The sequence below is a fragment of the Eucyclogobius newberryi genome, unplaced genomic scaffold, assembly GCF_026437365.1.
Source record: "Eucyclogobius newberryi isolate DKJ021-1_F unplaced genomic scaffold, fEucNew1.0.hap1 SCAF_6, whole genome shotgun sequence".
Lineage (NCBI taxonomy): Eukaryota > Metazoa > Chordata > Actinopteri > Gobiiformes > Gobiidae > Eucyclogobius > Eucyclogobius newberryi.
Genome location: NW_027316278.1, coordinates 18284056 through 18311480, shown reverse-complemented (window position 1 = coordinate 18311480; position 27425 = coordinate 18284056). Strand labels below are relative to the sequence as shown.

Here is a 27425-nt window from a genome sequence, read left to right as displayed (position 1 = left end):
TTATCTAAGTGTACACACACACACACACACACACACACACACACACATGGACAACTCAGATGGAGAGGCGGACATGACGCCCCTGAGCAGACGCAGTGCTGAGGGTGAAAGGGCTTGTTGAGTGAAGTGAGTTGAGATGGAAAATTGCAGTGACAGCAGAATGCATAAATTGAAAAATTCTCTCATTGTAAATTGTCTATTGCTTCTGACAAATGGTCTGATAGGCGAGGGGTCTGCGTTTCCAACACATCCGTCCCAAAAGAGCTGTGAATAACTGGCCTATCTCCACACTGCTTAGCACTGGCCCCACACTTAATAATTCATGCAGTGCGAAATATTTTCCCCAGTACAGATATGCCAAAGAGTTGCCGCCAGCAGACAGGGGCCTTGAGGGGGTGTCCCTGTGGTGCTAATTTGGGGGAAGGTGACGTGCATAGATTTCATAGGGTTAGAGAGGATGTGTCAGACACACTTGCTCTGTTTTGTATTAATATTGTGTTATTGAGGGAAATGTACTTACAACAAATAAATGCATATAAATGTTGTAGTTGACTCGAAAGGACTTGACCTTTTGTTTGTGAACCAGCTAGTAAATGAATATTAAGTATTTACTTTGTGAGCCATTGGTGTTGACCTGAGTGGCAGTAGATGGTTGTGTACACCTAATCTTTGTCCTGTACCATCTTCTCCACAAGAGCTCACCATAAATAATGTTCATTGTGTGAACTGTGAGACGCCATCAATCCACTCTGTCACTTTTGTTTGTTTTGTGCGTTTTAGTCCTGTACAAAGCCAATACCAATCATGCACATTATAAAAAATGTAAGGAGGACGGGCTTTTATAATTTAACCCTAAGTAAGTAATAGATTTGATTAAATATGCATGAGCAGAGCTTTATGGATGAAGCTAAAATGAGTGTAGAAGATTTCTGGATGCAGATGGAGTGGGCAGCAGTGTTGCTATTGCTTGATTATTCTAAGAGAATATGATTACCATAAAACACATGTTCCTCAAAGCTGAAGAAGCACAATGGACTTCCAGATATTGGACCATTCTGTCAATGTAACTAGCAAACTCCACTACCAAAACGTCTTTAGTTTCGCAAATTAAATAAAGTTGGGCAACTATGTATGTAAACACACATTTAGTTCAAATTCTCTCCTTGGCCTAGTATGTTTTATTATGGTTGAAAATATTAAGCTTTGTTCTTGGTCAAAGCACAAAGAAAGTGTCACGGAAACAGGAAGCTTGCAGTGTAACCTAATGGATATTGCAACAACTGAGCTACAGATCTGTACTCACTTGGTTTTGCCTCACACTTACATAAAGAAGCACTCATTTTACTTTACACTAATATCTTTTTTATTGTCTGCCTTAACTGTGTGGTACACAACAGTGGAATATAACATTTGCTATTTACAGGCAAATAGCCACTTCTGTACTGTAGGTCTCATAACCAGGTTATTCAAAGAAGCCAATGAAATGTGAAGAGCATGAAGCCTATATGGATTTAGAATTGTGCCTCTGAGGTAAATTCTTTGGCTTTTTGAAGTAAAGGATGCCTGTTTATGAATTAAATCCAATGAGCTAAATCGATCATCTGTGTGGAAAGGTCAGAGGAAAGAGTGGTGCTGTTTGAAGTCTTGATCCTGTGGAAGAGAGTCTGAAATGTGATACCTTCTTCTGCGATCACGGGCAGATTAGTGACACAGTGTGGCCAGGGCAGTGATGTAGCCATATCTACAGCTAAATATTCTCTGTATATCCTTGAATGGATAGAAACATTAAGATACCCTCAATCCTCTTTTTTCAATAGGAAAGCATATTAGTAGATTAGAACATTTCACTGCTCACAGGTGGTGGCAGGAGGTGAATAAAAGTTTATTGCTTCTATAACCTCATGTCCAGGTTTTTGATTAAACGTTACTTGAAGTTGTGAGTCACTTCACATTGCCTACAGTACAGCCTAATCTAATCTGGAGCGCAGGGCTGTGGGCAGCATCTGTGCTCCAGAGTTGAAATGGGGCTTTCTCTCTAAGGCTAATCCTCTATCTAGGGATCACTCAGTAGGGTGAAGACAATTACCAGCCTGCTTTCTCATGCTAATGGAATCTCTAACTAGATCTTACAGAAAGAGGAAAAAATAGACACAGGAAGAAGGGAAGCTGGGACAATGGCTTAGAAAGATGACCTAACTAAAATGGGTTTTTAGATTACCATTTAATTATTGATGGAGACTCAGTTGTAAGTCCTAGGGTCAGGATTTGGAGAGCCGCCTCTCTGAGCGGAGAGATGGATTATGGGGTTATTTTGGCGTATATGTGTAGAAGAGGTTTCAGGAAGTTGCTGAGACAGGACAGATGTCAGTGGAGTAACAGCAGCTGTGGGCCAGAGAGGTTGCCTTTCACCTTTTTATCACCTGCCTCCAGCAAGGTGTCTGGAGTGGTTTTAAATTGCATTAATATGCAGGAATTTATAGATTGCCTCCCTTGGCATTTCTGCAGGGAGGGGAAGAGCGTATTACAGTCTCCATCTGCACTAATTACTGGGTCTTGGCAGAGTTACCTGTCTCTTGTGAAGGACAAACTCAGAGCTCAGAGCAGTAAGACTGGGAGCAGAAGGAGCTCATTTGCTGGGGAGTCTTGAGGAAGAACCAGGTACCTGGGGCATTTTCCTGTGATATGTTTGATGTGCTGGGAGCTTTGACTACCATAAAACATGCCTGCTAGCATCAATAAACCAAACTACTCCTGCAACTTCCCCCATCTCAGGCGCACAGACACGACTTTGCACCTCATGTCTCAGTCTTTAAACATATCAGCAACAAGTATCTTGTGTTAATCTCAGTGTTAACGGTTAACAACATATCACAATGTTTACAGCAATTGTAAAAATCAACTTGCATGCAACTTGTTGGCTTAAAATAGGATTAGAAATGTTATTGCTCTGGTGAATAAATAACAGAACCATCAAATATCCTTGAGAGAAAGGTGATAACATCTGCATGTATTATCACACCAATGACCTCGCCTCTTGCTTCTCTCCATGGTCAGACACTGATAACTGCGCTTAACACCTTGTGATAGAACAAATACTGTACTACTTGTAAATATCTGTTGCTAGTATTTCTGTTTGTTTGCCATTGGAAGCGTTTTTTGATACATACACATCTTTTAGCATTAATGCCATCTGTGCCTTTAGCCAGCAGGCGTAGCCTCACCTCCCACTCTGTCCAATTGGATTCCCTGTGCTGGCATGGGCCAACCCTGGATTTGAGATTTCAGCGTGACAACAGCTGGAGAGTGCACATTAGTGATCTGATGGGCTCCTAAAGAAATAGTAAAAATGTCTGCTTGTTTTGCCTTAGTCGTGAGCTGCAGTGTCATCTTGTCTTTTAAAAAGCCCTAATATCTAGCAGAGCAAAATGGCTTTGTCACACTCCACATATATCAAATGGGATCAGTGTCAGCGCTTCGACGGTGCACTGTTTGATTGCCTCGTGGGCTTCGCAACACACTAATGCTATGCATGACTGACTATAAGATCTGTAACTGCCTGTGGAAGCTCTCCCACGGACCATGGAAATTGGGCTCACCTTAGGCGCAGTGTTTGGATGTGCATGTTTGAATTTCATTATATTCTATTGATTTATTGAACAGGCATTAATAGACACTCTTTGTGTCAGGCCTGTCTTAGTTTTTCTCTCAGCTTCTATATTTCATCATAAATTGACATAAGCCTTTCTTTGAAGTTCAGGAACCAGCCAGAGCAATTACAGCGCAACAAACAATGAACAAAACACAAAAAGACAATGAACACTCTTTGAATATTCAAGAGAGGCACTATAGGATGGGAAGAGAGGAAAAAAAAGCAGCTCTTGTTTTGTTGTCGCCGTGTTAAGCTGTGAATGGACCTGTCTGAGACAATAAAGGATTGTGTCACATTGGGATACAATTTTTGTTTCTGTAAATGTTATTTAGAAATGGTGTCATATAAGGTTTACAGATAATATATAAATATGCCCACAAAAAACAAGAAAGCTAATTTTTCACATTTGGCTGACGTTCGGGTTGAGGCAGTTTGATTTATGCTCAGGAGTCCCGACCGGAGAAGAGGAATCTGTGGTGAAAAATTAGCAAATAATCGGTTGCTGTGACTTTTTATATTGTTTTTAAATTGTTCTTGTAGAGGTGCTTTATCAACAGTCGAGCATTGTCGTCCTGTGATCAAGCACAAACTCTGCAGCATTTCCCTTCACATCTGTTCAGTGTGTCATATCATTTACTGAGAGTGAGGCTGGTATAAGATGGCAGCTAAAAACAACACAACAAAGGCTGAGGCAATAAGAGCAGAAGAGGATGTGTTCCCCTGTGGTTTGTCTGACAGTCTGAAGCCACTCTCTCATTGCTTACCGTCCCTCGCTGCAGCAACCGATGCTCTGGGGCTCTGTCATCTTGTATAGACTGTGTACACTCATTTTACTCAAGTGACTCTCCAAGTGTGAAACCAGCAGCATGCCTTTGGTCAAGGATCTGTTGTGGTATATATACTAGTCAAATAAATAATGATTATTTTGACAAAACAACACACAATTTAGATATTGAAACAGCAACCCTGCGACGAGCTGGCCCCTGTCCAAGGTGTACCTCCGCCTAAAGCCCAAAGTTACTGGGATGGGCTCCAGTCACCTGCGACCCCTACGGGAACAAGCGATAGAATATGAATGAATGAATGAATGAATGAATTTAAGTTGATGTTACTATAAAGTGTACATACATTTCTTCACAACTTTTACAAATAGCCATTGTGATATATCAAAATCTGCATGAATGATGGAACATATCAGTGGTGTATGATATTAAGCTTAATGTGTACTGCTGTTAAAAAGAATATGGAGTCAACATCATAGCATTCTACATTACAGAAAAATAATGTGTGTTGTGAGTCATGTATCTCAGTATTGTATGAGTAAACCTGGTCAACCCATAGTGAAAGTGTATATTGAATATATGACCCCATCGTTCTTTGGAGAAGCACGGAGCTAAAATTAACTCCTTGTACATCATTGTGAAAAACCTATGTGTAGCCGACCCAAGGAAAGGTCAGCACTGCATGCATCCTGTGGTAATGATGAAGATGCTGCTGGCATACCCACTCGGTTTGGTTATTTTGACCATGAAGTAAAAGTAATAAAACACAAGTACTATGTTTTCTAGTAGCTGTTGGGCATGTTGCCTACTGTTGTATTTTCTCAACATTGTGTGTAATCCTGTGTTTTAGCTTTTAAAATGAGACTCCTATCTACGGCTAACTCTTGAAACAGTTTTTGCCATTTCATATTTGTTATTTCTGGACTTATCCATTTGCTGTAATCTCAGAAGCATTATGTTGATTAATGAAACGTGGCTCGACTCAGAGCTGCTGCAGTTGGCTGTGAAGTCAATTAGTCCTCAAGGCTATTAGAGGCTTGACATTAGTCTAAGCAGCGCATTTTGATGAGAGATGACAGATGAGTTACTACTGCACTGCCAGACATTCCTCACCCTTCATCCCAGAGGTGAAGCATCGAAGCTGACTGTTATATGGAAACCTAACATCTAAGTGTTTTTGCCAACACGTTTTTATTGTGAGATTAATAGTGTAAAGCACAAAGCTATCAGAAACCAATTCAGACATAGTCAAACCAATCCGACATAACGCTGCATTATACCCAGGATAACTGACAGGTTATGATGTGCAGTATTTATTGAATGGAAAATGGCAAGTGTGCTGCGCGGTGGTTGAGTGGTTAAGGCACAGCGCACATTCCAGACATGAGTTTGAATCCCGACGTCCGACTATTTACTGCATGTCCTCCCTTCTCTCTCATCCCCCATTTCATACATTAATTTCCTGTCTAATAAAGCCTACGGGCAACAAAATCTTAATTGAAAATTTAAAAATGGTAAGTATATTTTTACACCAGGGTAACAATTGCTGAATGGTGACTGTTGGCAGTGCCAGGAGCCTTACAAGGCACTGCAGTTCAAACTGATGGTCTGAAATGAGAACATCAAATAGTATCTCATATATGCATAATGGGGTATTATGTTGGGCATATGTTTTGGTTATAACAAACTACCAATGTTCTAACCAAACCGTTATTAATTGTTACAACAGATGGAAAATAGCTGGTTAAATCTGCTGTGGAGCGTCTTTTCTCTTTTGAGATTAATGTGCACTGTCCTCGTTTTAAATAAATAAGTAATTAAGGTTATTGTAAGTTTATTTGTGACATGCAGTATAATCTAAAGTTTGCCAAAGTGTTATTCAAACTGCATATGATGGCTGTAATGGCTAAACTAGGCTTTAACGCACAATGGCCTTTTGTTCTGCGGGTTATTTATTGCGCTGGTGTGAGGTTGAGCCGCACCAGCGCTGAGTGCGACCAGGGGCTCGTATTGTTAGGGAATCAGTGGCCCTTGTTTGGGGAGCTGAGAGGGTTTGTTAACAATGCCTTTTTATGTCACAGACTGCGTGCTCCTGGCAAACGTCCACTCCAATTTTTGTTTGTTTTGCTGTTTTTGAATCCAACACCCCTATTGTGTTTAAACAAAGCTAGTTTGCATCAGGTCCTTGTTGCAATTATGGCATAATTGTATTCTAGAATTTCTTTATATTTGATTGAAAATGTACCAATACTGCCCTAATGGTGCTTACTCTGTGCCATTCCTATGAGAATACAGGGACAGGCACAAGGGGGGTTGGGGTAGCAGGGATTAAGGGGGATGCAGCAATGCCTTGTTAAAGAAAAAGAAAGGGTTTTGAGTGTGTCGATTGGATTAACTTGTTTGGGCTTATTAAGAGGGGAGACACGGCAGCTTGTTAAAAGCACTGCATGGGGCATCCCACAGCAAGATGGCAGGGTCACCATTCAATTAGGCTCAAGACCCGCCCACATTCTGGCTGTGTTCTGGGCCACCGGATCAGACAGTGTTACCAAGGGAAACTGCTGACACTACTGTATCCCACAAGTAACTACTATTAAAGCTTCAGGAGTTCATTCTATTATGTTTTTGTTTTTCATTACAGTTCAAATCATCTGTCTACATGCACGATTCTTGACAAAATAACCTGCCCTCTCATTATCATGTTTATGTTGATAAAACAATAGCAACTTTATTATTGTATAAAATATATATATATATATATATATATATATATAAGGAAGCATTTACAACATAAACAACCACTGCCTGTTGCCTATATCTTCCTTCGTTGGTCCTAATGATAACCCACACCTCCGTTTGTGTGTGTTCACCCGTGACCACCCTGCTACACCCTGCACTTGGCAGGACGCTTATCTGGGCAGACAGCTCTGGGTGCAGGGAGCCATCTCCTCTGATCTCCTCTGCAGTTTAAGACCCTTTTAACTAAGAAATAGCCCTCTGCCAATCCCACCGCCTCTTGATTCTGGCTTATTCCCTCATCTCATGGGACTGATCTTCCGCCCCCATCACAAAACCCTGCAGCAGAGTTAGCAGAACGAAGGGAAAGAGCCGATAGACATCCTGGCTTTGGAGATATCCTTGTACTGCCGTAATAGGAGACTTCTGAGTGGATGAGTGAGTGGGTGTAGAAGTTGCACGCATTCTCCCACATCCAGGCAATCATTGACCTTTGACCTTTTCAACCTCAGCTCCATCATGGGATGTGTTGTTTTTTTTTGGGTCCGAACACATTTCCTGCCACCAGTAAACACCTGCTAAGTAGCACAATGACCTAATAGAATGAGAGGGGATGAAAGAAGGACAAGTAAACCAGACCTCACCTTCTTTCTTTGGTCTTTAATAAGTACAATAATAAGAGAAAATTGTTTTTTGAAATTGAATTGAAAAAGTGGGCCTCTTTCACCAAAGTATAATACCTCTAAATACATTTGGTGTGTGGCAAATGGAAGAAAAATGGTGATTGTCTTTCATTTCAGAGCGGAAAGCTGTGGAGGTATCCCCCCGTAAGACCAGCTTTTAGTCTCAATCGCTCCCTTTCCCTTTCTCTCTCGCTCTTCCACTACCTTTTAACAAATGGGCTGTGAGGAGGATGGCCCTGTTGTGAAATGAGTATCCGCACAGAGAGGACACACAGAAAGGATTATGTGAATGGCGGTAATGAGCTCAAAGTGCTAGTGTGTTTGGGCCAGCTCTGTCTGCACTGGAGAGGAAATGGCATAGCTAGCAAACCTTTTTTAACAGCAGCACCTGGCGACAAATAGAGTGGCCCCTTCTCTTCCATCTGCAGCTTGTGTGTGTGATAAAAAAGGCAATGAAAGACAGGCTTTTAGAGTTCAATTTGCTGATTTTAATTAGAGTTAACATCCACTTTTTTTTTGCTTTTGGGAAAGTACACAACAGAGTGACACAATTGAGCTAGAGCAACACATCCTTGAGGTAGCTGTTTTCTTTTTAAATTGTTTTTGATTTAATGGCAGTAATAATGCTTTTTATCTGTATCAGGGATCCTTATTTTTTATCTGAAAAATATATATCTAATTAAAATGAGTGGAATTTATTAACAATGTTTTTAATCTATTCAATTAGTTGCAGGGCTTTTGTTGCAGGTATGAAACACTACCATACTCTAAATTTATCAAATGTTGGCTGTAATTTGTCAAATTGGGCATGTCTTTTTATCATATATCTAATCCTTGTTTATTCTTTGTCTGTGTCTGTGCCAGGACCCTATTGTCTATATATTTTTTAGAATGATCATTTATTGAAGTAATTAATTGATGACGGATGGCTAAATGTCAAATTCTCAGTGAATCAAGGGAGAAATAAATAACTTGAGAAATCCCTTTTCAATGACGTGCCACATATCACAGTCCAGGCTGCTGCCGGTGACCAAGATTAAATATTTTCCTGTGTTTTTGTTTTGTTATGGGACACGACCAGCCCAGATGGAAATGATAGTGGCTCAAATAAAGCAGTACGTTGGTTCAAAGACTCAAACAAGCCCTACAGTGCTTTTAGAGAGACATCTTTCGGGGGAGAATTATAAATTATGATATGTGGTTCCTGGAAGCAAAACAATTTGGATTCAACAACAATATTCTTGACACAATAAGGGAAGTATAGTACAGTACAGTGAATCTTGAACTTCCTTGCTTTAGTGGTTCTCATCAGCCACATAATCTTATATGAAGGCTTTCTAATCAGTTATCATTGTGCCGTGTGACAGTGCATGTTGCTGATAAATTATGCCCTCTATGGTACATGATGGTAGGTGGCACTCTTGATGGTGTTTTCACAAATAGATAAGTACATTTAGAAAAGCATGTCCTGCTTCCTGTTCCACTGGTCTGTAATGGGCTTTTTGAGTGGAAACCCGCACACTGCTGCCCTGACGCTGAGTGAAGGTGGAAGTGTGGAGACGCAAGAGTGTGGAGCTAGAGATTTCTGGCCTGGAGGAAGATTGATTAGCGCCATCACTAGCCCTGATGTACGCTTGGCAGTCTCCTCCTCCCCACTCATCGTAGTGGCTCACACACAAATATAACCACAGGACAGAAAAACTACACACGCGTGGGTCCCCCAGGCCCTTCCTGACAGTACCCCAGAGCTGTTGCATGTTAAGTTGTAGCTGACAGACTGCTGTTTTCTCAGCATTACCATTTTTGCTGTCCATAGATAACGCCATCAATCACTGCATGCACAGGGCTGGAGGGAAGTGCCCGAATGTGGGTGCTTTTAAGAGTGCCTGCGTGTTTGTTTTGAGAAGCGCCTCGTAGGCAGGAGATGTGCTTGAATGGCTGTGTGAATGTGTGTGAGCTGCAGAGTGACTGGCCCAGGCTGTGCTCTGAACCCGTGTCAGCTTCCCTGGTGCAGGTGTGTGTTTATCATTCAGCACACAGAGCTGGGAGGCAGGCAGCTGGAGGCATGCTCCCCCAATTAAATTCAGGGTGAGAGACTTGGCCCATCTCACCTAAAGCTCCTGCTGGCTTACTGGACACAGCCATGGAGCTCTGACCTCAAATCAACCTACCAACTCACAACATTTTCTTCCACTTCTCTTTCTTTCTGCTGCAGGTTGGCCACAGAAGTCCTCCGGCTGTTGAACCGCGCCCACCTCGCCATGCTGGCCTGTCTGCAGAGGAGGCAGAATCCCCCTCCCCAGCACCCAGTGTGTACCAGCAAGGCCCTGGAGCCACCACAAGCCCTGGGACGGAAATGTGAGTTCACAAAGTGACAGGAGTTATAGAGGTCGAAAGTTCAGATCAGCCAAAAGGAAGGAAGGTTGTTTGTCTCTTTGAGTTTGGTGACTGATGGAAACGGCTTGTTAACCCCAATAGTGAATGAGTGAAGGGAAATGAACTTTCCGGTTTCTATGTTCCTTCATCACTCTGAGGAATTCTAAACAGCTTCACTGGCTTTGCACTTAGACCCCGGACAGCTCAGTAGTTAGCTGCTCATTGTGCGGGACTGTTTAGCTGTGCTGATTGTGCAGTCGTGGCAACAGGGCTGAACAGACATTGTTTAACGTGCCTCACTGGCCGGGGGTGACCCTGAGGGTCTGTAAACATTTACAGTGTCTGGCCCTGGCTCTGTACACTGCCTGTAAAGCATGACAGCTGCTCTGTTTGCACCTAACACCACCCTGTCCACTCACAAAATGGTGCAAAGGGACAGGGATTAAAACAAGTTATGGGCTGGCTGAACTAGCTCTAACCAGTTTGGGTTTACTGGGGTACTTCAGAGAAGCAGTATGCATTTTGTAAAGCAGATGAGCCATATAGGGAAGATTACAATGGTTAAGATATAACTCCTAATTTTTCTAATTGATTGGTGTTGTGGTTGTGGTGGTGGTGGTTGTTGTTGTTGTCGTCGTCTGCGTCGTCATTGTTGTCATCGTAGTGATTTAAAAGGATTGGCAAACTGAGAGAAGGGACTGTCAACTTCCTTAAAGAGGCTGCCTTATAAAAGCAGTCTGGCTTCAGGCCCTAAAGAGCCCCTGATTGCTTTTGCCTGACTCTGTCTCTGACTCTACTGACCAATCAACCCCTTTCCAGCTCCATATCACACTGCAGCCACCTTTAGTTACAAACACCAAGTTATCTGGGTGTCATTCTTCTCAACCTACTCTTTTTTCATATTGGGTGATTACACCTTCATACTTTCAACTTGTGAGCAAGGTTTACTATTACTAATGTGGTTTCTGAAAGAATGATAGGGCAAAATCCTTCCTCATCCTTCCTCATCTTAAAACGTTAAGATGAGGAAGGTACTTATAGCAATAAATTCAGCCCTTCCAATTTTGAGGTATTAGCCTGCTTCCTTTCAAAGCCCTTTAAGAAGAGCTGCCAGAGTCCAGATTCAGATCAATAAAAACGAACTGCAGCCTTGTTCTGACCCTGTCAAACTCTCACTCTGCTTCTTCACCTGTTAGACCTGTTGATTGAAAGGCTACCACAGAGACTGACTTCAGGCTCATAATTAGGATGTTTGAACATAATGGCCTTCTTTCTATCGTTAGAGGAGCAGAAGGGGGGCAAGTGTTGGATTTCCACCCCTGTGCAGCTTTTGGCCTCAATAAGCCGATTGTGTGTTGTGTCCAGAGAGGGAGCAGCGAGGCGGCCAGTGACCATGCTCAGGTCATCAGGCAGAGCAGGGCACCATGACTGATTTGTGTTTGAGCCACTTTGTGCCAATGTGAACCGACACAGTGGTGCTTTGAGTGACCTGGGCCCTCGGCAGGTGGCCGTATTGCTCAGTCTCCAAGAAAGAAAGGGGTCCATGATGGAGAGAGTTGGAAATGTACTGCACCATTTGCATCCGCTGTCCTTTACAGCACGAGGAATGGCTGAGCAGCAGAACAGTTAAGATGGGGCTAAGGAGGGTTTAGAAAAAGCCTGTGCATGCAGATGCCGAGTGGCTGTACAGTTCATTGATGCGACTCCCATTAAAAATCCCTCATACCCTCAATAAAAAAGGACTTAACTGGCTGTACCATCAGCTGGAAGCATTCAGATCGGCTCGCCAGACAATCAATTTCCCCCGAGCGCGCAGAGCTTAGCAGGAGAAACGGGAGGCGGGGAGCGAGATGTTTCCATTATCACAGCCTGCTCTGTGTCTGGGCTCAGGGGGAGGGATGAGCTACTGTCGAGAGGGGAGTGCAGGAGGAGGAAGGAGGGAATAGCAGAGCAACGATGGCAAAAAACAGACAAGTGAAGAAAAGCGAGAGAAGCAGAAGGGGAGACAGAGAAGCTGGCTTTTTGAAATGCGATTGACCGCGTGCCCTCAAAAAAATCATATTGGATTAGCCTCACAGGGCGGCCTTTTGATATTTTTTCTTGGCTGTAGAATTAAAACGAATGCATTGCTTTACTTGAATTATAAATCATAGACACTTGCTTTCAGTGTGACCAAATTCTGCACGTATGTGACTCCACTCTGCAGAACGAGCCCCTGTCATTTTTAATTAAATCCCTCCCTTATGGGTGACATTTGTAGCCTGCCCCCACCTCCATCCTCCCCTCCACATTGCTCTAGCACTGCCCTAGATGGAGACATGAAAGGCAGGGACAGCAGTAGAGCCAGGGTTTCTCATCATCCAGTGCCCTAGAGAGAGGGCACCTATCCAGACAGATGAGAGAGAGGAGCCTGGGGGGAGAGGGGTGAATGGACGCTACTGACCCAGGACACCTTTGGCCACAGGCACCCTCCCTCGCTGTGCTACTCTCTTCATCACTGTCTTGCATGTGGGTCTGAAGTGCACACATTAAAGCTATAAGGGGAGTGGCTTGTGCACCCGTCCAGTGATGAGTAACACTGATGGCTGGACAGGAGGCCCAGCTCATCACTACCCCCCTCCTTCCTGGACCAGACAGCAATTACTTTGCCACATGTCACCTAAAGAATAACAGGTCCTGAATCCCACAAATGACTGGCTTATGGGGACATTACAGCTTGGCTTTTCTCCAAAAGCTTCCCACAAGGTTTACATTTTAGAATTTGTTTTTTTATAATTTATGTTCATGCATAATCATACATATTGAAACCCAGAAGTGAATGCCATATTGGGTGTGTTTTATCCTCTCTTGTTGTGGATTTGAACCACAAAATACACGCCTCGAGTTATTTTTGACCGGATTAAACATTAGTTTAAACTAGGGCGTTTCCTCGCTTAACCCTTCCTGTTTGGCTGGAAAGCATACAAACCACATGCTGATTTGAAGCCCATAATCTTAGATTTACTGACATAATAATAATGTCAGCAGCATCAAACTGGTCATGCAAGATATTCTTAGCTGAGGAATTCAATCTCCAAGTCACACTTAATTGTTGGGCCCTCATTCACACCCTGCACCCAGGTGTGTGAGGTGTCAATCACTTCAATGGGAGACACACAGGTTCAGCTCTATTATATTTGATAAGAGACTACCTGCCATTGTCATACACCACCTTTGTGGAGTTTTTGACCCGTAGGCTTTTATTTGATTAGTACATACGCATCACATATCCACTCAACCATGAGCGGCACATTATGGAGGTCCACTCACAATTGCTCTATGATGCTGTAAACTTAGAAGCCCTGTAGAATTTTGGTTTTAGCTGCTCCCATTCTACTACTAAACTACTGCACCTGGTGGAAGAATATGGTCAGGTAACAACCTCTTCCATTGTCTGACACGGAAGTAGTCAAAGGAGGACTCTTCAATATGCATTTGCAGCCAATTTGTTGGATAGTTGGTATATTGTTGAATATTTCATTGTGGCTATGAATAGAGGGAAAAGTCTCCTGATTGCTTCTGTACTCTTGAGGTGAGGCAAAGTGGAGCTGCAGACGAGGGAGCGATCTGCATGCACTTGACCTTTTCCCACTGATTGAACTACTTGGTTTTCCAGCTCCATTTGAAATTCCACAGAGTACCCACAGAGACTGTCATTATCCTCAGTGTGCAGTAGCAAAGCAGAGGTCAAAGGTACTTTTCATGGTGAACTGTGATTGAGCTGTCTACGAGCCCCCTCCTGCATGCTTATTTATGCAGTTTAATTTCTTTAACCCAGAGCTGGTTGATTGGGTGTCATTTATTGCTTGCTCTCAATGACACAGACCCACACAATGTAATCTAGTTTTATTTATTTTATGTAGAAGCAGCATAGCGGTGTTTGCATTATCTGCTATAGTCTGTTCCAGCCCGCTCTTGTGTTGGCTGCAGAGCACAGACGCACAGAGGATCATTTCCGGATGGTGGCGTCCCACAGTGGCTTGCCTTCCTTCTGCCCTCTGCCTTCTGCTGTGCACACAGGAGGTGAAAAAATCTTATTGCCTCAGGAGGTGAGCTTGAGGAATGGGCCTCAGTTTTAGTTATGGGCACAGCAAGACTTTGGTTGAAAAACAAGCTCCTGGTTCCAAAGGCTCCGAGCTGGCATTTGAGCATCACAGGTGCATGGCTTTGACACCCTTGCCTGTCCTGCCAGGGATAGGGATGTAGTGATGCTGCCCCACAGGAAATTACATGGTGCCAGTGCCATGTCAGAGCTGTGCCTGATGCAGAATAATCACAAGAACATGACTGCAGCAATTTAGTCATTTACTCATTTTCTAAACATTTACTCATCAACAATATGAGTAGGAAATACTCTGATCATCCAGTATGTGCCTTTTGAGCTAGTTAACCTGACTCCGATATTAAAATGCCAAATTCCAAATTGCAACTTCACAAAGCTAAATTATAGATAAAAGCAATTAGGATTAGCAGTATTCATCTATTCAGCCTGCGTCAGCTGTACAAAAGAAATTATAACAGGGTATTAGATTATTTGGTTAATTGGTAATGATTATTCAGGTTGCAATATAATCATAAGAACTAAGTATTTTAAATTCAATCTGTATGCTTTTAATATCATAATAACTTTACTTTTGCATTCAAAAGGTTTGATTTCATGAAACTGGTCACAGTATTGGAACAGTGAGGTATTAGAATCAAAGAAAATCAAGGATTTCACTTGTTTTTATGTGTCAAAAATTGTGAATGATCGTTATATTGTGATGTATCTTCTCACAGTAGTCATAACACAAAAATGTGGCTCCTCTCCTTTCCGCTCTTCCTTTTCTCCGCCCTCGCCTCCTTCAAAATGTGTTCTTCTGCTGAGTGTTTTGTTGTCTGTGAAGTGTTAAATATTAATTGAGAATCAGTGGAGGACTTGTCTCCTAAATGATAGAACAGAAGGGCTGGGGCTTGCCTGAGGCTGCCTGCAGGCGCCTCTCTTCTCCCATTTACCTGCAGGTCTGCACTCTAGCTCTCTCCCGTCCTGACAGTCCTCCGCGCTGTCTAGCCCTGTGTGTCCTGAGCGCTTCCCTGCTTTTCCTCTCATCTCACTCGCACTAATGTCTTCCTCCACGGTTTCATCTGTGTGATTGTGTTGTTTCTGTGTTCACCTCAGTTTGTGGATGTCAGCAATTGCCACAAGCTCTGAACCATGTGGCTCTTTGACAAAAGTGTGTCACAGTGTAGCATATTGTCTAAGAGCCGGGGCACAAAACGCTTCATATGAATCTTTCAGGTCAGGATATAAGCTGTTAGGTTTGTGTTTCCTCTATAGATGGCGAGACGTCATTGCTTTGCCTGGAATTTTCCACATTATGACATTAATATCTATCTGTTCAATTGCATGTGGTTATATTGTTGGTCTTATACTAATTTACATGGCTGTAGAAGTTTAATGCCATACTTTGGAACATTCAAAGTAAAGAAATAACATTTCCATGGAAATAAGCCCTCGAGAAGAAAAGTTACATATATATTTTAAAACGGATCAAAGTCGAGTTTTAGGAGCCTTTAACCATGTTATATTGATTTTCCCTTATTAAACCACTCTTAAGTTGTAATTGTTGTTGTAGTTGAGTGATTATTCTCCTGGGGACAAGTGCTGTGACGATGCCCGTTTTCATCCAGATTCCCACCGATACTCGACCACTGCTCTTTACTAAATTTGTTCTTATATTGGAATTTAAAATCTCCATAATATAGATTAGACTAGATTAGCCTTTATTGTCCCCATAGGGAAATTTCTCCTCTGCATTTTACCCATCCTTCAATCCTTGCCACTGAAGCAACCTGTCAGGATTTTACCTGTGGTGCATGCTTTTGGGGTTGTTTTCTTGCTGTGTGACCAGAGGGCTGATATAATAACACAATAATCCATTAATGTCTATACTATACTATGACGGACAAAAACACAATCTTCTTTAATATTATGTTCTTTGTGTAAATTAACTTATTTTATTACAATTGTTTGCTTCTTATGTTGTGTAATGGAGCTGTGGAGGGAGCAGTGAGGGGGCTTAGAGTTCACGGGCTCATGAGCAGAAGCCTAATTGTACATGACAATATTGGCCCGTGTGCCAGTCTCCACGCATGACCTCCCTATTGCTTTTGCTGACTGCAGTTATTTGCTGATAAAGGTGTTGTTTGGCCTAGGCAGAGTTCACCATGAACCATTGGCCTTTAAGCCCATTGGCGGGACAGCATTATTTAACAATGTTTGTTCTAGTTGTACTTTGTATCTGTTTTGATGCTGTTCAATAGATACAAACAACTCAGTTCTTGTGTTGAAACATGGTGTTCTGGTTGCTGTCTGTGTGTAGTGTGAGATTGCCCCTGTTTATGGTTTTGTTTTGTGAGCAGTTGCCCCACAAAAGAGTTGACATGGCTGGCCTGCATTTTTTGTGAAATGCGAAAAAATTTGACATTCACCTCCACTGCATGTACTGAACCAAAGATGGATGCCTGGTTTTTTGTTACTATGTAAATGAGTGTTGATAATGAGTTGATTCCATCTAAGTGTCTCACTGATTGTGGTGTTTTTAGGGCAGGAATGCAGGACAAATGCTTTCCCACGCTGTTAGTTTTCCTCTGCCCGACGCGTTTGAGACAAGGCTCTGGGCAAGCCGGGCTTTGCTAATGCAGCCGCCGCGCAGACAAATGGAAAGTGACACTTGTGTGTGTAGAATGGTATTTGTGGTGACGCTTTGACTACAGATAATAAAGTGTTCGCCCTGAGGTGAATTCGCCCAGCCAGCACCTCAAATGAAACTCACTTATTCCGAAAAGGGAGACAGACCAGAAAGAGAGGGATAGAGAACAGGGAAGCACAGACGTGGTTAAAAGACAAAAAGATTTGAGACTAGAAGGCGATGTTCATTCATTTTTATTTAGGGTGATTGGCTCCCAATTCTGGTTTTAGTGTGCCTCTGCCGCGTCAGCATGCCATGTGCGCAGGAGTCCTTCAGGATCAATCAATCCACAGTAATTTGCCCCCAGCTCATAAAAGGCTAAAACCGGCTAATTAATTTTCATGATTGATCCTGTAAAATCTGGCATTTGTGATAAATTTAACCAAGCAGATCTAAACATGACATGACAATATCTAAAATATGTTTGTTTGTTTTTTTCTAAGAGAAAACACATTATGATGTTCCTTTCTTCCACCATTTATCTTTACCAAGGGAGCCATTTGTCAGAAAGTGTAAGACTGCTGTTTTCCTCCAATTTACTTATTTTGGCATTCCTTCCATCTGCCAGTAGGAAATCGATAAAATCTTAAATGAGATAAGATTTAATGAAACACGAGATTAGACATGAGATTCTTGTTCATTTTATTTTTTTCTTATTTTTTTCCCCTCTCCTTTTAAAGATGTCTGTTTTTGACGGCGTGCCATGCTTGTTATGCTGGGAAGGATCAGGGTGCAGATTGCTTAAAAATCTCCTTATCCCCTTTACATTTTTTAACTTATTTGCACATTAAACGCCAAAAATGTGACTACGATACAGGTCCCCAAATGCTGAATGCTTTAAATTGACTTTACATTTATATAACTTTTTATATAATAAGTATATATATTTTTTTAAACAATTGATCTGACCTGATAATGTGCAATATTAAACTTTGTTATACCAATATAGATAAAAGGCTTAGCTTAGTTTAAGCATATTTGTGTGCTTTACTAAAAATCACTATGCAATAGTGTTTTTTGTTGCTCTGTTTTTGGATTGATAATCAACCTTGAGGAGAACTGGGGGAGAAGAGTGCTCTCATAAATGGCTTTTCTGATATCAAGCTAGCAGCAGGGTTCTCCTTCCCCTCACATGCACTTGAATTGATTAGTACTCTGAGGGAATATTCAACATGTCGCCCCCTGCCAAGCCGCTCTACCCTGTTGATCAGTGGCTCATGCCTCCTCAGGAAGCTCCAGAGGGGCATGCAGGCTTTGATTGACTGGCAGTAGTCGGCGGGACACCTCTATTCTTATCATCTGTACCTCACAGAGAGACGGGGCTGCATGCAGGGGGTCCTGCCCAGAGCCCTGCTTTGTGTGCCCCTGAGTCAATTAGAGGCAGTGCTCTGCCAGAGACGTGTGGGATGCAGGGTTAATTGCAGAGGACCAAACAGCTGGCTCTATCAGGGCCCATTGTGTTTGTAATAGTTGTCAAGGCAATTGAGGCCTTGCTGTAATCGCTGACTAATCAGGCCTGTACCAGATGACACCTCCATTAGCACAGGGCAGGTATTATTCAGGCAGAGAGCTGCCTCTGGCTTAGCTATGCCTGCCCATCCTTTTTACTGGGCTGAAAGCAGAGGATGTCATATGCTCTGATCCTATCTGCAAAGAGCTTAACAATAGTCTGTGGTCAAGGATTCTGTTTTGGAAAACACCCACCCAAACACTTTTCAAAAATTAAGGATTCTTCTCCGAGCTTTTTGAATTAAATGAATCATAGATTTTTAAAAACTCAAAACTCCACTTAAGAAAAGGTGAAGGTGAAGTGTCCTAGACTCTTAAGACATTCTTTCAAATAGCTCCTGGTCATAAAATTTGAACCATCTCTGAAACAGCCGTTGTTCCATAAAGATGTGTGTGCAGAGACATAGTGGATAGTGTCCTCTGCGCTGCACTGATATCTCGCACAGGGTGAACAGCCTGCGTTTCCCAGGGGAACGGCCTGTGTTGGACTGACGCTGACCCCGTGTTTTCTTTCATGTTCTTGGTAAGCTCTGCTCCTGTTGTTTGCCCTGCCGTCACCATAGACATTGCATATTTGTTCGGCCAATGTGCATCATGCAATCATTGTTCTGTGAAACCTAATGATCGTTCCCTTCATCTAAATACATTTTCCCCTTCAGCTTGCTAGTGTACAGTCAAAGGGGGATCAAAGCCATCTTTATGTTTTTGATGTGGAGTTTCTTCTACTAATAAGAAGAAACTCCAACCTGCTCATAATTTCAGAACACTTGAAAGACTAATAAATTAGAGCAAGGGCATTTCAGGGTATTCTGTGTGTTTTGCTCTGGTTACTCATTTAAAACTCTAATTAAAATGCAAAGTATTTTCATGGTCTTGTGGATTTGGTGCAGTGCTCTCTGACTGCCTAGCTCGCCTCCGCCCTGTTTTCCACCTCGGCTCACTCCCTCTGCTTCTTGTGATCAACACAATTTGACCCCTCACTTGAAAGTAGTGTGCAGATTTTAATGGATTTTTTACAGTCTAATCTAACCAGTTCTCTCTTTATTGCCGTTTTGTTCCCAGCAGTCCTCATCTTTACTTCCCCCACACCCCCCTCCAACCATTTCCTCACACCAAGAAAATTAGTTCATCAGAATTCAAAATGTACTGCTGGCTAATTAAAGGAGTGTTAATTGAGTGTTCAGAATTTGACCCCCCTTCTCACAGAAATGCACACAGGGGCATAGACACACTAGCACACAGCAATCACAGTGACAGCGATGGGTGCACCAAGGACGTTGTGCTTGGGGAATTTTGTGCCAATCAAAAATGCTGAGAAACGTGCCCATCCTCCGAGTGAAATGGGATTTCTAGATCATATCATGGCCTGGTGCGGCTCAGACCGGCTCTGGGGTGCCATGTTATCCTCTCCAGCCGCTGGACAGGCCTGAGCGCTGGAGTGAACAGTGCACAGATAGGCTGCTCACTGCACCGCCTACTGCTAATGAGGGGTGGCATTTAGAGATGTGCTGCTCTGACACATGGGCATTGTGTGCCAGGCTCTGGGTGATTAAGGACGAAGGTCAGCCCATTAATTGCCTCCCTGCCATCTCGTCTGCCTGTGCATGTGTTTGCTTCTGCTCTTATTCTCTCCTCTGGAGTTCCATCAGATGAGTGAAATTTTATTTTTAAGGTTCACTTTTCCTTTAAATTATACACTCCAATTTTTCTGTTCATTTACTTACATTGTTTTATCTGAATTCTCATGGCCTCTTCTTTGAGGAAGGAGAAAAGCATTTTCTTTCTCCCCCATGGGAAATAATTAATCCTTACAAGGCTGTCGCATGTCGAAATGTAGAGAGTGTGAAGCATTTAGCCCAGGAGGCCTAGCAGGCTGTCGCCCGCACAGGCACCTGTTGTTGTCCCTGGCCTATATTTCAGCAGAGGAGCTGAGCAGAGGATAACAACATGCTTCAATGATGGAAAAAGACACATCCAGCTGCAGACAGCCTATGTGTGTTTACACAGATATGTTTTTATATCTTTGTGCACATTCAATTGTGAACCTCCAAGTAAACTCCTGATCAGGTGAAGGTTCACATAAGTGACTGTCGTACTGCTGAGTGTCGTACTGCTGGTCTCACCAATAACTCCAGCTCCAAAGTAAGCTCTTCTTTGGCTGCTCTGGAGCACCATGGTGCTTGGCACACAGTGACCATACCTAATGTAATCAAATTTACTCTAAATCTGAAGCTGTGGAACTTTTTTAAGAGGAAGCTGGAATCAGAGACATCCAGATGCTCATTTGCCTCCCCCTCCTGGATCTTCTTCTTTTATGCTTGTGGGTTCTAATAACCGGAAACCTTTGTGTAGCTGAGATGGGTTATGTAGGCCTGAAAGGCCTCTAATCCCTGTGGCCTGTGAAGTGTGAAACTCTTTGATGCCAGGTTGGTGTGCCAACGGCCCTGCCTATTGACAAACAAGGGCCCGGCTGCAAAAGATGGAAGCTTTCTTCTCTGGTAGAAGAAAGGCAAACTCGGGTATGGAAAATATGGACTCAGTCAGAGAGAAGGAATTGAATTAGCCACCCTTAATGAATTACGTTTTGATATTTTTTCTCTTCATGTGGCAGTAATTAGGGAGAATGATGGGCACATTGCAGCTGGGAGTGTGGAGAGGCAGCAGGACCAAGGCCCTTGATATGCCTAAAAGCCCAAGCATCTTCCTTCATTTAGAGCATGTGATGATCAAAGATGTTTTTTACCCTCATGTAAAAAAGATCAGAAAAAATACTGCCATCTATTTGCATGTGGACTGGAAATATGCTTTGAAATAAGCATGTTTTTTTCTTCCGAGCAAATTAAATAAGTCCTCTGTCATTTCCTCTGCAAGTTGAAACATCAAAGAAAATGGCAGAACCGCCCTGAAGGATGGCACAGAGCCAAACTCAGAGCAGAAAGGGCCCTGACACCATATGAGGTTATAAGGACCACACCTGTTTTGCTCAATTTTAAAATTTTAAAATGTTTAGTGTGTGTATTACTTTTAATGGTACAAATCTTTAGTTAGAATTGATTATATATTTATGGTATGCTTTTTGTAAATTGGATGTTGTTGGTGTTGTTGGTGTCTGTGTTGTTGTTGTTGTCGTGTCCCAAACCCAGTCTAATATTGAACTCTCCAGACTTTTATAGTTGTGCTGATAGTACAATTGTACCAATCAGTTTTAAATGTGATGTTAACTTTTGCATAAGATTCAAGTTTGGCAATTTATGAATTGAGCTCTTTTTGCCATCTCCCTCCTCTGAGCTAAGGAGCCATGAAATTGTCTGAATAATTTGGATCCAATCTTACCACAGCCCCTCACCTGAGCTCCAGATAATAAAGCGTCTTTTTATCTATTATTTTTAAAATGCTCTATTTGCAACTTAATTTCCCCCCCTTGTTAAACCATTGCAAAATTGTCTTGTAGATTATTATGAATATTGTTCTCCTTTTCTTTTTATGAAATATTTGATCTCATCTAGAATTTTTCTGGTCATGACTGAATTCTCTTTAAGCCCCTCCCCCTCTTTGGCTGATAGCCAGGTCCAGCCCAATTCAGCACTAAAGAGATCTCAAATTAATTTCACAATGCACTGATTTTACAGTGCCTAAGGTGCCAGACTATGACAGAATGAGTTTTAAGCTGATACATGTGTCTCGGGAGGACGTCACAAGAGAGTTTCAAAATCAGATGAAAAACAGAATGTAATGGAGGTGACAGTTAGATTTATCATCTCTAAATACGTTTGGGCCTTTGTGACTCTTATATGTTGCCCTTATTCATGTTTTTTTTTCCCCATTTTCTACCGTTAGGGGTCACGGGTGACTGGAGTCTGTCCCAGTGACTTTTGGGCCTCAGGCGAGCTCGTCGCTGGGTTAACACAGACATAGACACACAGACAAACATTCACTCTCACAATTTAGACCAATTTTGCATAACCCATGCATGTCTTTGGACGGTGGGAGGAAGCCGGAGCAAACCCGGGAACACGGTAACATGCAGACTTCACCCAGAGAGATCACGTTATATTGGTCTGGCCCAATATAACATTGCAAAACTAAACTGTTGAACCTTACAAAAAATGTGTTCCTTAGAATTGATAGTATTATTGTTTGATTAATGTTTTCTCCTCACTGTACTTTTTTTTGTCTTACAGGTGAGCTAGTGCCTACACAATCCCCTCGTTACCCCTCAGCTGCAGAACTCAATGCGTATGCCCAGAAGACAGCCAACAACCCTCTCTCCATCAAAATCTTCCCCACGAACATCAGGGTACCCCAGCACAAGCACCTTAACAGGACTGTAAATGGATATGACACCACAGGCCAGCGCTACATCCCCTACCCAAATATCCATACAGGCGGATACCAGGGACTGCTGGCCATCATCAAGCCCTCCTCCTCATCTGCCCCCTTATTTCTCCCCTCCAAAGGAGTTCTTAAGAACTCTGAAGGAAGACGGACTAAGCTCTCACCAGCCCACATAGCGGTTGCCCCATACCCACCTCCAAATAGTAGCACTTTAGCCACAGGCCATGGCCAAATGGTCTACCCTCTCGGGCCCACCAAGCCCCAAGAAGGATCCGGACTGTCAGTTCCCCCAAACGTCACTGTTGCAGGATCTGTGATTCCTGTAACAGGAGGGCGAGGCCTTGCCCTGCCCCCACAGTCAAACCTTCCTTCAATTCAGAGTATCATTTATCAGATCAACCAGCAATGCCAGGCACAGGCCATGCAGCAGGCTTGTCAGGGAGCAGCTACTGCGTCATCAAACGCCAGCCCCTCGAAACAAGGCTCCACAATGGGCTCCTCTGGCTCCTCAGGTGGAGGGTATGGGGTGGCAATGGGCCCCCAGGGTAACATGGTATACACTGGGCCTGTCCCAACTCAGAACTCTGAGGCAATAAAACATGGGGTTTACCCTGACAGCATGGACTACATCCTTTGGCAAAAGCAGCAGCAGCAGCAGGCTGTGCTCCGCATGTACAGCGGGGGCAGTGGGGGTGGGGCCGCTGTGAGCAAGTCTCCTGAATCAAGTGTTCCTGGAGGAATCATGGCCGCCCAGGTGTCCTCCTCTTCCTCCAGACCTTATCATCTGACTGCAAGTGGAGGTGGTGGGCTGGACAAAGTGAGTTCCTCCCCTTTGAACTGTGTTGGGATGCATGGGAACTTCTCAGTGGGGCAATACTTTGCTCCGCCGTGGAACAGTGTGTTGGTTACTCCAGACAGTGATTACAATCCCCAGGAGTTTTTGGGAACTTCCACAGGGGCTCCAGCCACAGGTCACAGAGAGCTGGGCTACCCTCATCACCACCACTACCTTCACCATCAGCACCACCCCACCATGGACAGTGGGGGCGGTCTGTGCTGCAGCTTGCCCAGTAAAAGCCTGTGTAACACGTCTGTACTGAGCAGCAGCCTGCAGTCTTTGGAGTACCTAATCAACGACATCCACCCGCCCTGCATCAAGGAGCAGATGCTCGGGAAAGGCTACGAGACTGTATCAGTGCCCCGGCTGTTGGACCACCAGCACGCGCACATCCGCCTCCCTGTTTACAGATAGGGAGGACAAACAGTGACCAAACTCAGAAGAAAAATCAACACATTGTTGTTTTTCCTTTTTGGCACTGCATTGACAGTGTATACGAGTAAACAAGAGTTGTTGTGCAGTATGGTACTAGGTTTGGTGGAATTAAGACAAACTGTAAGACACTAAATTTAAAGGGGAGAGAAAAGGGATGTTCCATGTGTGGTACGCCAATCGGAAATTTAGACTGATTTTTTGTTGTTGATTTTTTTGTATTATAATTGCCTGAACCATTTGGTAGAGCTTAATATAAAGTGCAAACGGCACTCTTACCCCCTTCCAAATGCTAAGGATGAAGCTACTAGGTAGATCGTCACTGAAAAGGTCTTAATAGCCAATGTTTAGGGCTGCTTTTGAAATCCAAAAGTCTATAACAGTGCTTTTATTAATGAGACCATAGTGACACACAAGAGTGAAATCATTCTTCGGTCCTAGAAGGACCTAGAGAAAGATGGTACTTTATTGTTAAAATAATTGATACAAACTTGCACTGCTTGAATCTTGTTAACTGTGTTGTTTGGAATTGGGTAGTTTGCAAATGAAATATTTAAGAACCTTGAAAAACTTGAACCTATTTTTGTTGTTTTATATATTTGTAGGTATGTTATATGCATTGGCTGCTATGAGGGATTGTTTGAATGCTTTTATCATTTAGTTTGTTTGATTTAATTTCCTTTCTCCTCAAGCTGATGTGCAGTTTCTTATGTCCTTGTGTGAGGCATAGCTGCTGCTTTGGTTCTGTAAGAACCGGCCAGAGATCTCTTTTGCAAACACTGGAATCTACAAGAAATCTTGATATACTATTTTAAAGGAAATTCCAGAAAACATTTAAGAATAGTAATGTTACAATGACGAATGTGAATGAAGGTTATCACAATAACCTCTGTGTGTATGAAGCCGAGCGCATGCATTTTAGCTTTTGTTTTTCAAAATCCTCAGACTTTTTAAACTTTATCATAACACATTTTTTGGCAAAGACTGACCAACTGATTTGTCCCAAAAACTTCAAAATTATGGAACAAAGAGGATAACTACCAAGCACTTGTACGCCTTGATTCCAGACAGGTACAAGCAAGAGGAATAGAGCTGCACGAGTGAGATGGGAGTAGAGATTTACTGCAGGGGCTCTACACAAACAAATGGATACAATCATGTAGTGTCCTCTGGGGTCAGGGGGAATGAGTTTCAGTCCATAGACTTGATTCACTGCAGTGAAATATTTATTATGACTGAGATTCCCTTGAATGTACTGCACTTAAATTACTGCAATAGATTGTTGCCTTGTGTGACTCAAGTGAAATGGATCAGTGCCGCAGTCTTCTGGTCTTAAATTAGCATTTGTTTTGTCAGTGAAATTTCAATGGATATTTGAATTTATTAACAGAAGGGAAAAGTTAAGCTTTGTTCTGGGGAAAACTGGCATCTAGATTTTCTAAAGTGCAATTATTATGACTGTATTAACATTTTTGTCTGAGCTTACACCAAAAAATGTAAATTACAGTTGTCAATACATTCCCAATGTACCACAATCCTAATCTTCTTTGTTTGAGGTGTAAAATAAATTTCTTTAACAATTTATTCAGAAGCCACATTCTGGCTTTGACGTCTGTCATTATTTGTAACTGTTTTCTTGTTGCTGTTGCTCAATAATCATCTCTCTGCTTTTTACACGTTGGCTCTCCAAAAACAATTCTCAAGGAGCTTTGTAAAACAAGAGATCTACTGCCTATTATAAAATGGAAACACGTTTATGCTCCCAAAAGAACACAATAGTCACCTTTTATGAGCCTTAATCTCTGAGCTGATGGTGCACGCTCATGTCAAGGTTGAAAAAGATTCTGTGTCAAGTATCAAGCCCTTGGCTGAAATTTGCACAGTAAGCCTCCTTAACATTCCAGCAAAATCTTTGTGTTAATACCCAGCTGCAGTTTGAACACAGCATATTTCTGTCTTGTAGAAATATTTTGACAGATTTACAGATATGGCCCATCTCTAAATCCCTTGTGCTTGGCTTCAGTGTCTGAGCATTAAACCCTGTCACATGATGTTGAAGGGAAGATGACACAAACTCCTGCCTTGGTTATGTTGAAGGATGAGGCACTCTCTGTTGAGTCTTTTGAATCATTCCTATTCCAAATAACAACATTTATGTTTAAACATTTGTTTTACTACACAAACACTACACTTTTTATATTATATGCATTTGATGTGATGTATCTTAGTCTAGAAACCCGTGCACTCTGCCCTTCCTGATGTGGACAATGGACGCTTAGCCCATATTAGGATAATAGAATTACATTTCAAATAGATTTGTGCCTGAACTGATCCTTGCACGGCTCACTCAGCTGTGGAGGCAGAATGGCATATGGCATGTCATTATGTGAGTGTAGCCTCCCCCTGTCTGGGGCCAGCAGGGTTCAGCGGTACTTAAACAAACCGGAGGTTAGGACAGGGCAGTGCTGGAGGAAGGGACAGAGGATTGTGTTTGGGGAGGGGGCAAACCTACAGAGCCTACAGTGCCTCTACTCTGGCTATAACGGCTGCCTCTGTTTGATCAAGGTTCTTTGTTTTCTCTTGGATTATACGAGATGCTCTGTGCCTGGCTGGTCCACTATAACAGATTTGAGTGGAAAAGAAGAGCACGATATGGGGAGTGATTTTGCATCAGAGAAGCCTCTTAGCATCAGTAATCAGGATAAATGTTCCTAAGTTCTGGTTTTGTGTTTGTCTTTTGGTAAAATTCTCTGTCCCACATCTAATGGGATATTCCTTGTTAAATATTACCTATGCTTAAATACGTGTAGTTTTTGCACTGCACTGGCTGGAAATGATAAATGGCACTATTGAAATTGCTAATGAATAAAGGGCATACAGAGCTATAGTTATCTGAGCAGACTATTGACTGGTACAAGATTTTCAAGGACAACTGGTGACACAGAAGGACGACCTGAGGACAAAGCTAATGTACAATTAGCTCAAATCCCTGTCTAAATCCCAATAAGAGCATAAAGCCCCTTAACCAGCCCACAGGCACCTTTGATGAGGAGAGCAGCCGGGCCTGGGACGCCAAGTGGAAGGCTAATGGTGCTTTTTGGAGAATCTCAATCATGTCCACTGAACCAGCAAGAAAATCGTCAAATCAATCATTGTTAAGGTCCTACTGAGACTTGAATAGTTTACCCACCAGCCTAATATCTATCTGTACACAAGTATCCCTTTTACACATACAAAGTTTGGTTTTCTAAAACACAGTATCGCACATATGAGGATGTTAAAGACTCAATTCTAGCCAAGGCAGAAGCTCTAGAG

General features: G+C 42.6%; 1 protein-coding gene across 1 annotated transcript in view; it reads left to right on the top strand.

Annotated features, from left to right (window-relative positions):
* fam222aa (family with sequence similarity 222 member Aa) overlaps window positions 1-24941 on the top strand; it is a 34692-nt gene extending 9751 nt beyond the window's left edge. The window contains exons 2-3 of the mRNA XM_072434225.1: window positions 10066-10208; window positions 22687-24941. Coding sequence (XP_072290326.1) covers window positions 10112-10208; window positions 22687-24092 — 1503 coding nt within the window. The 5' untranslated portion in view covers window positions 10066-10111 and the 3' untranslated portion in view covers window positions 24093-24941. The remainder of the gene's footprint in view (window positions 1-10065; window positions 10209-22686) is intronic.
* Window positions 24942-27425: the final 2484 nt, after the last annotated feature.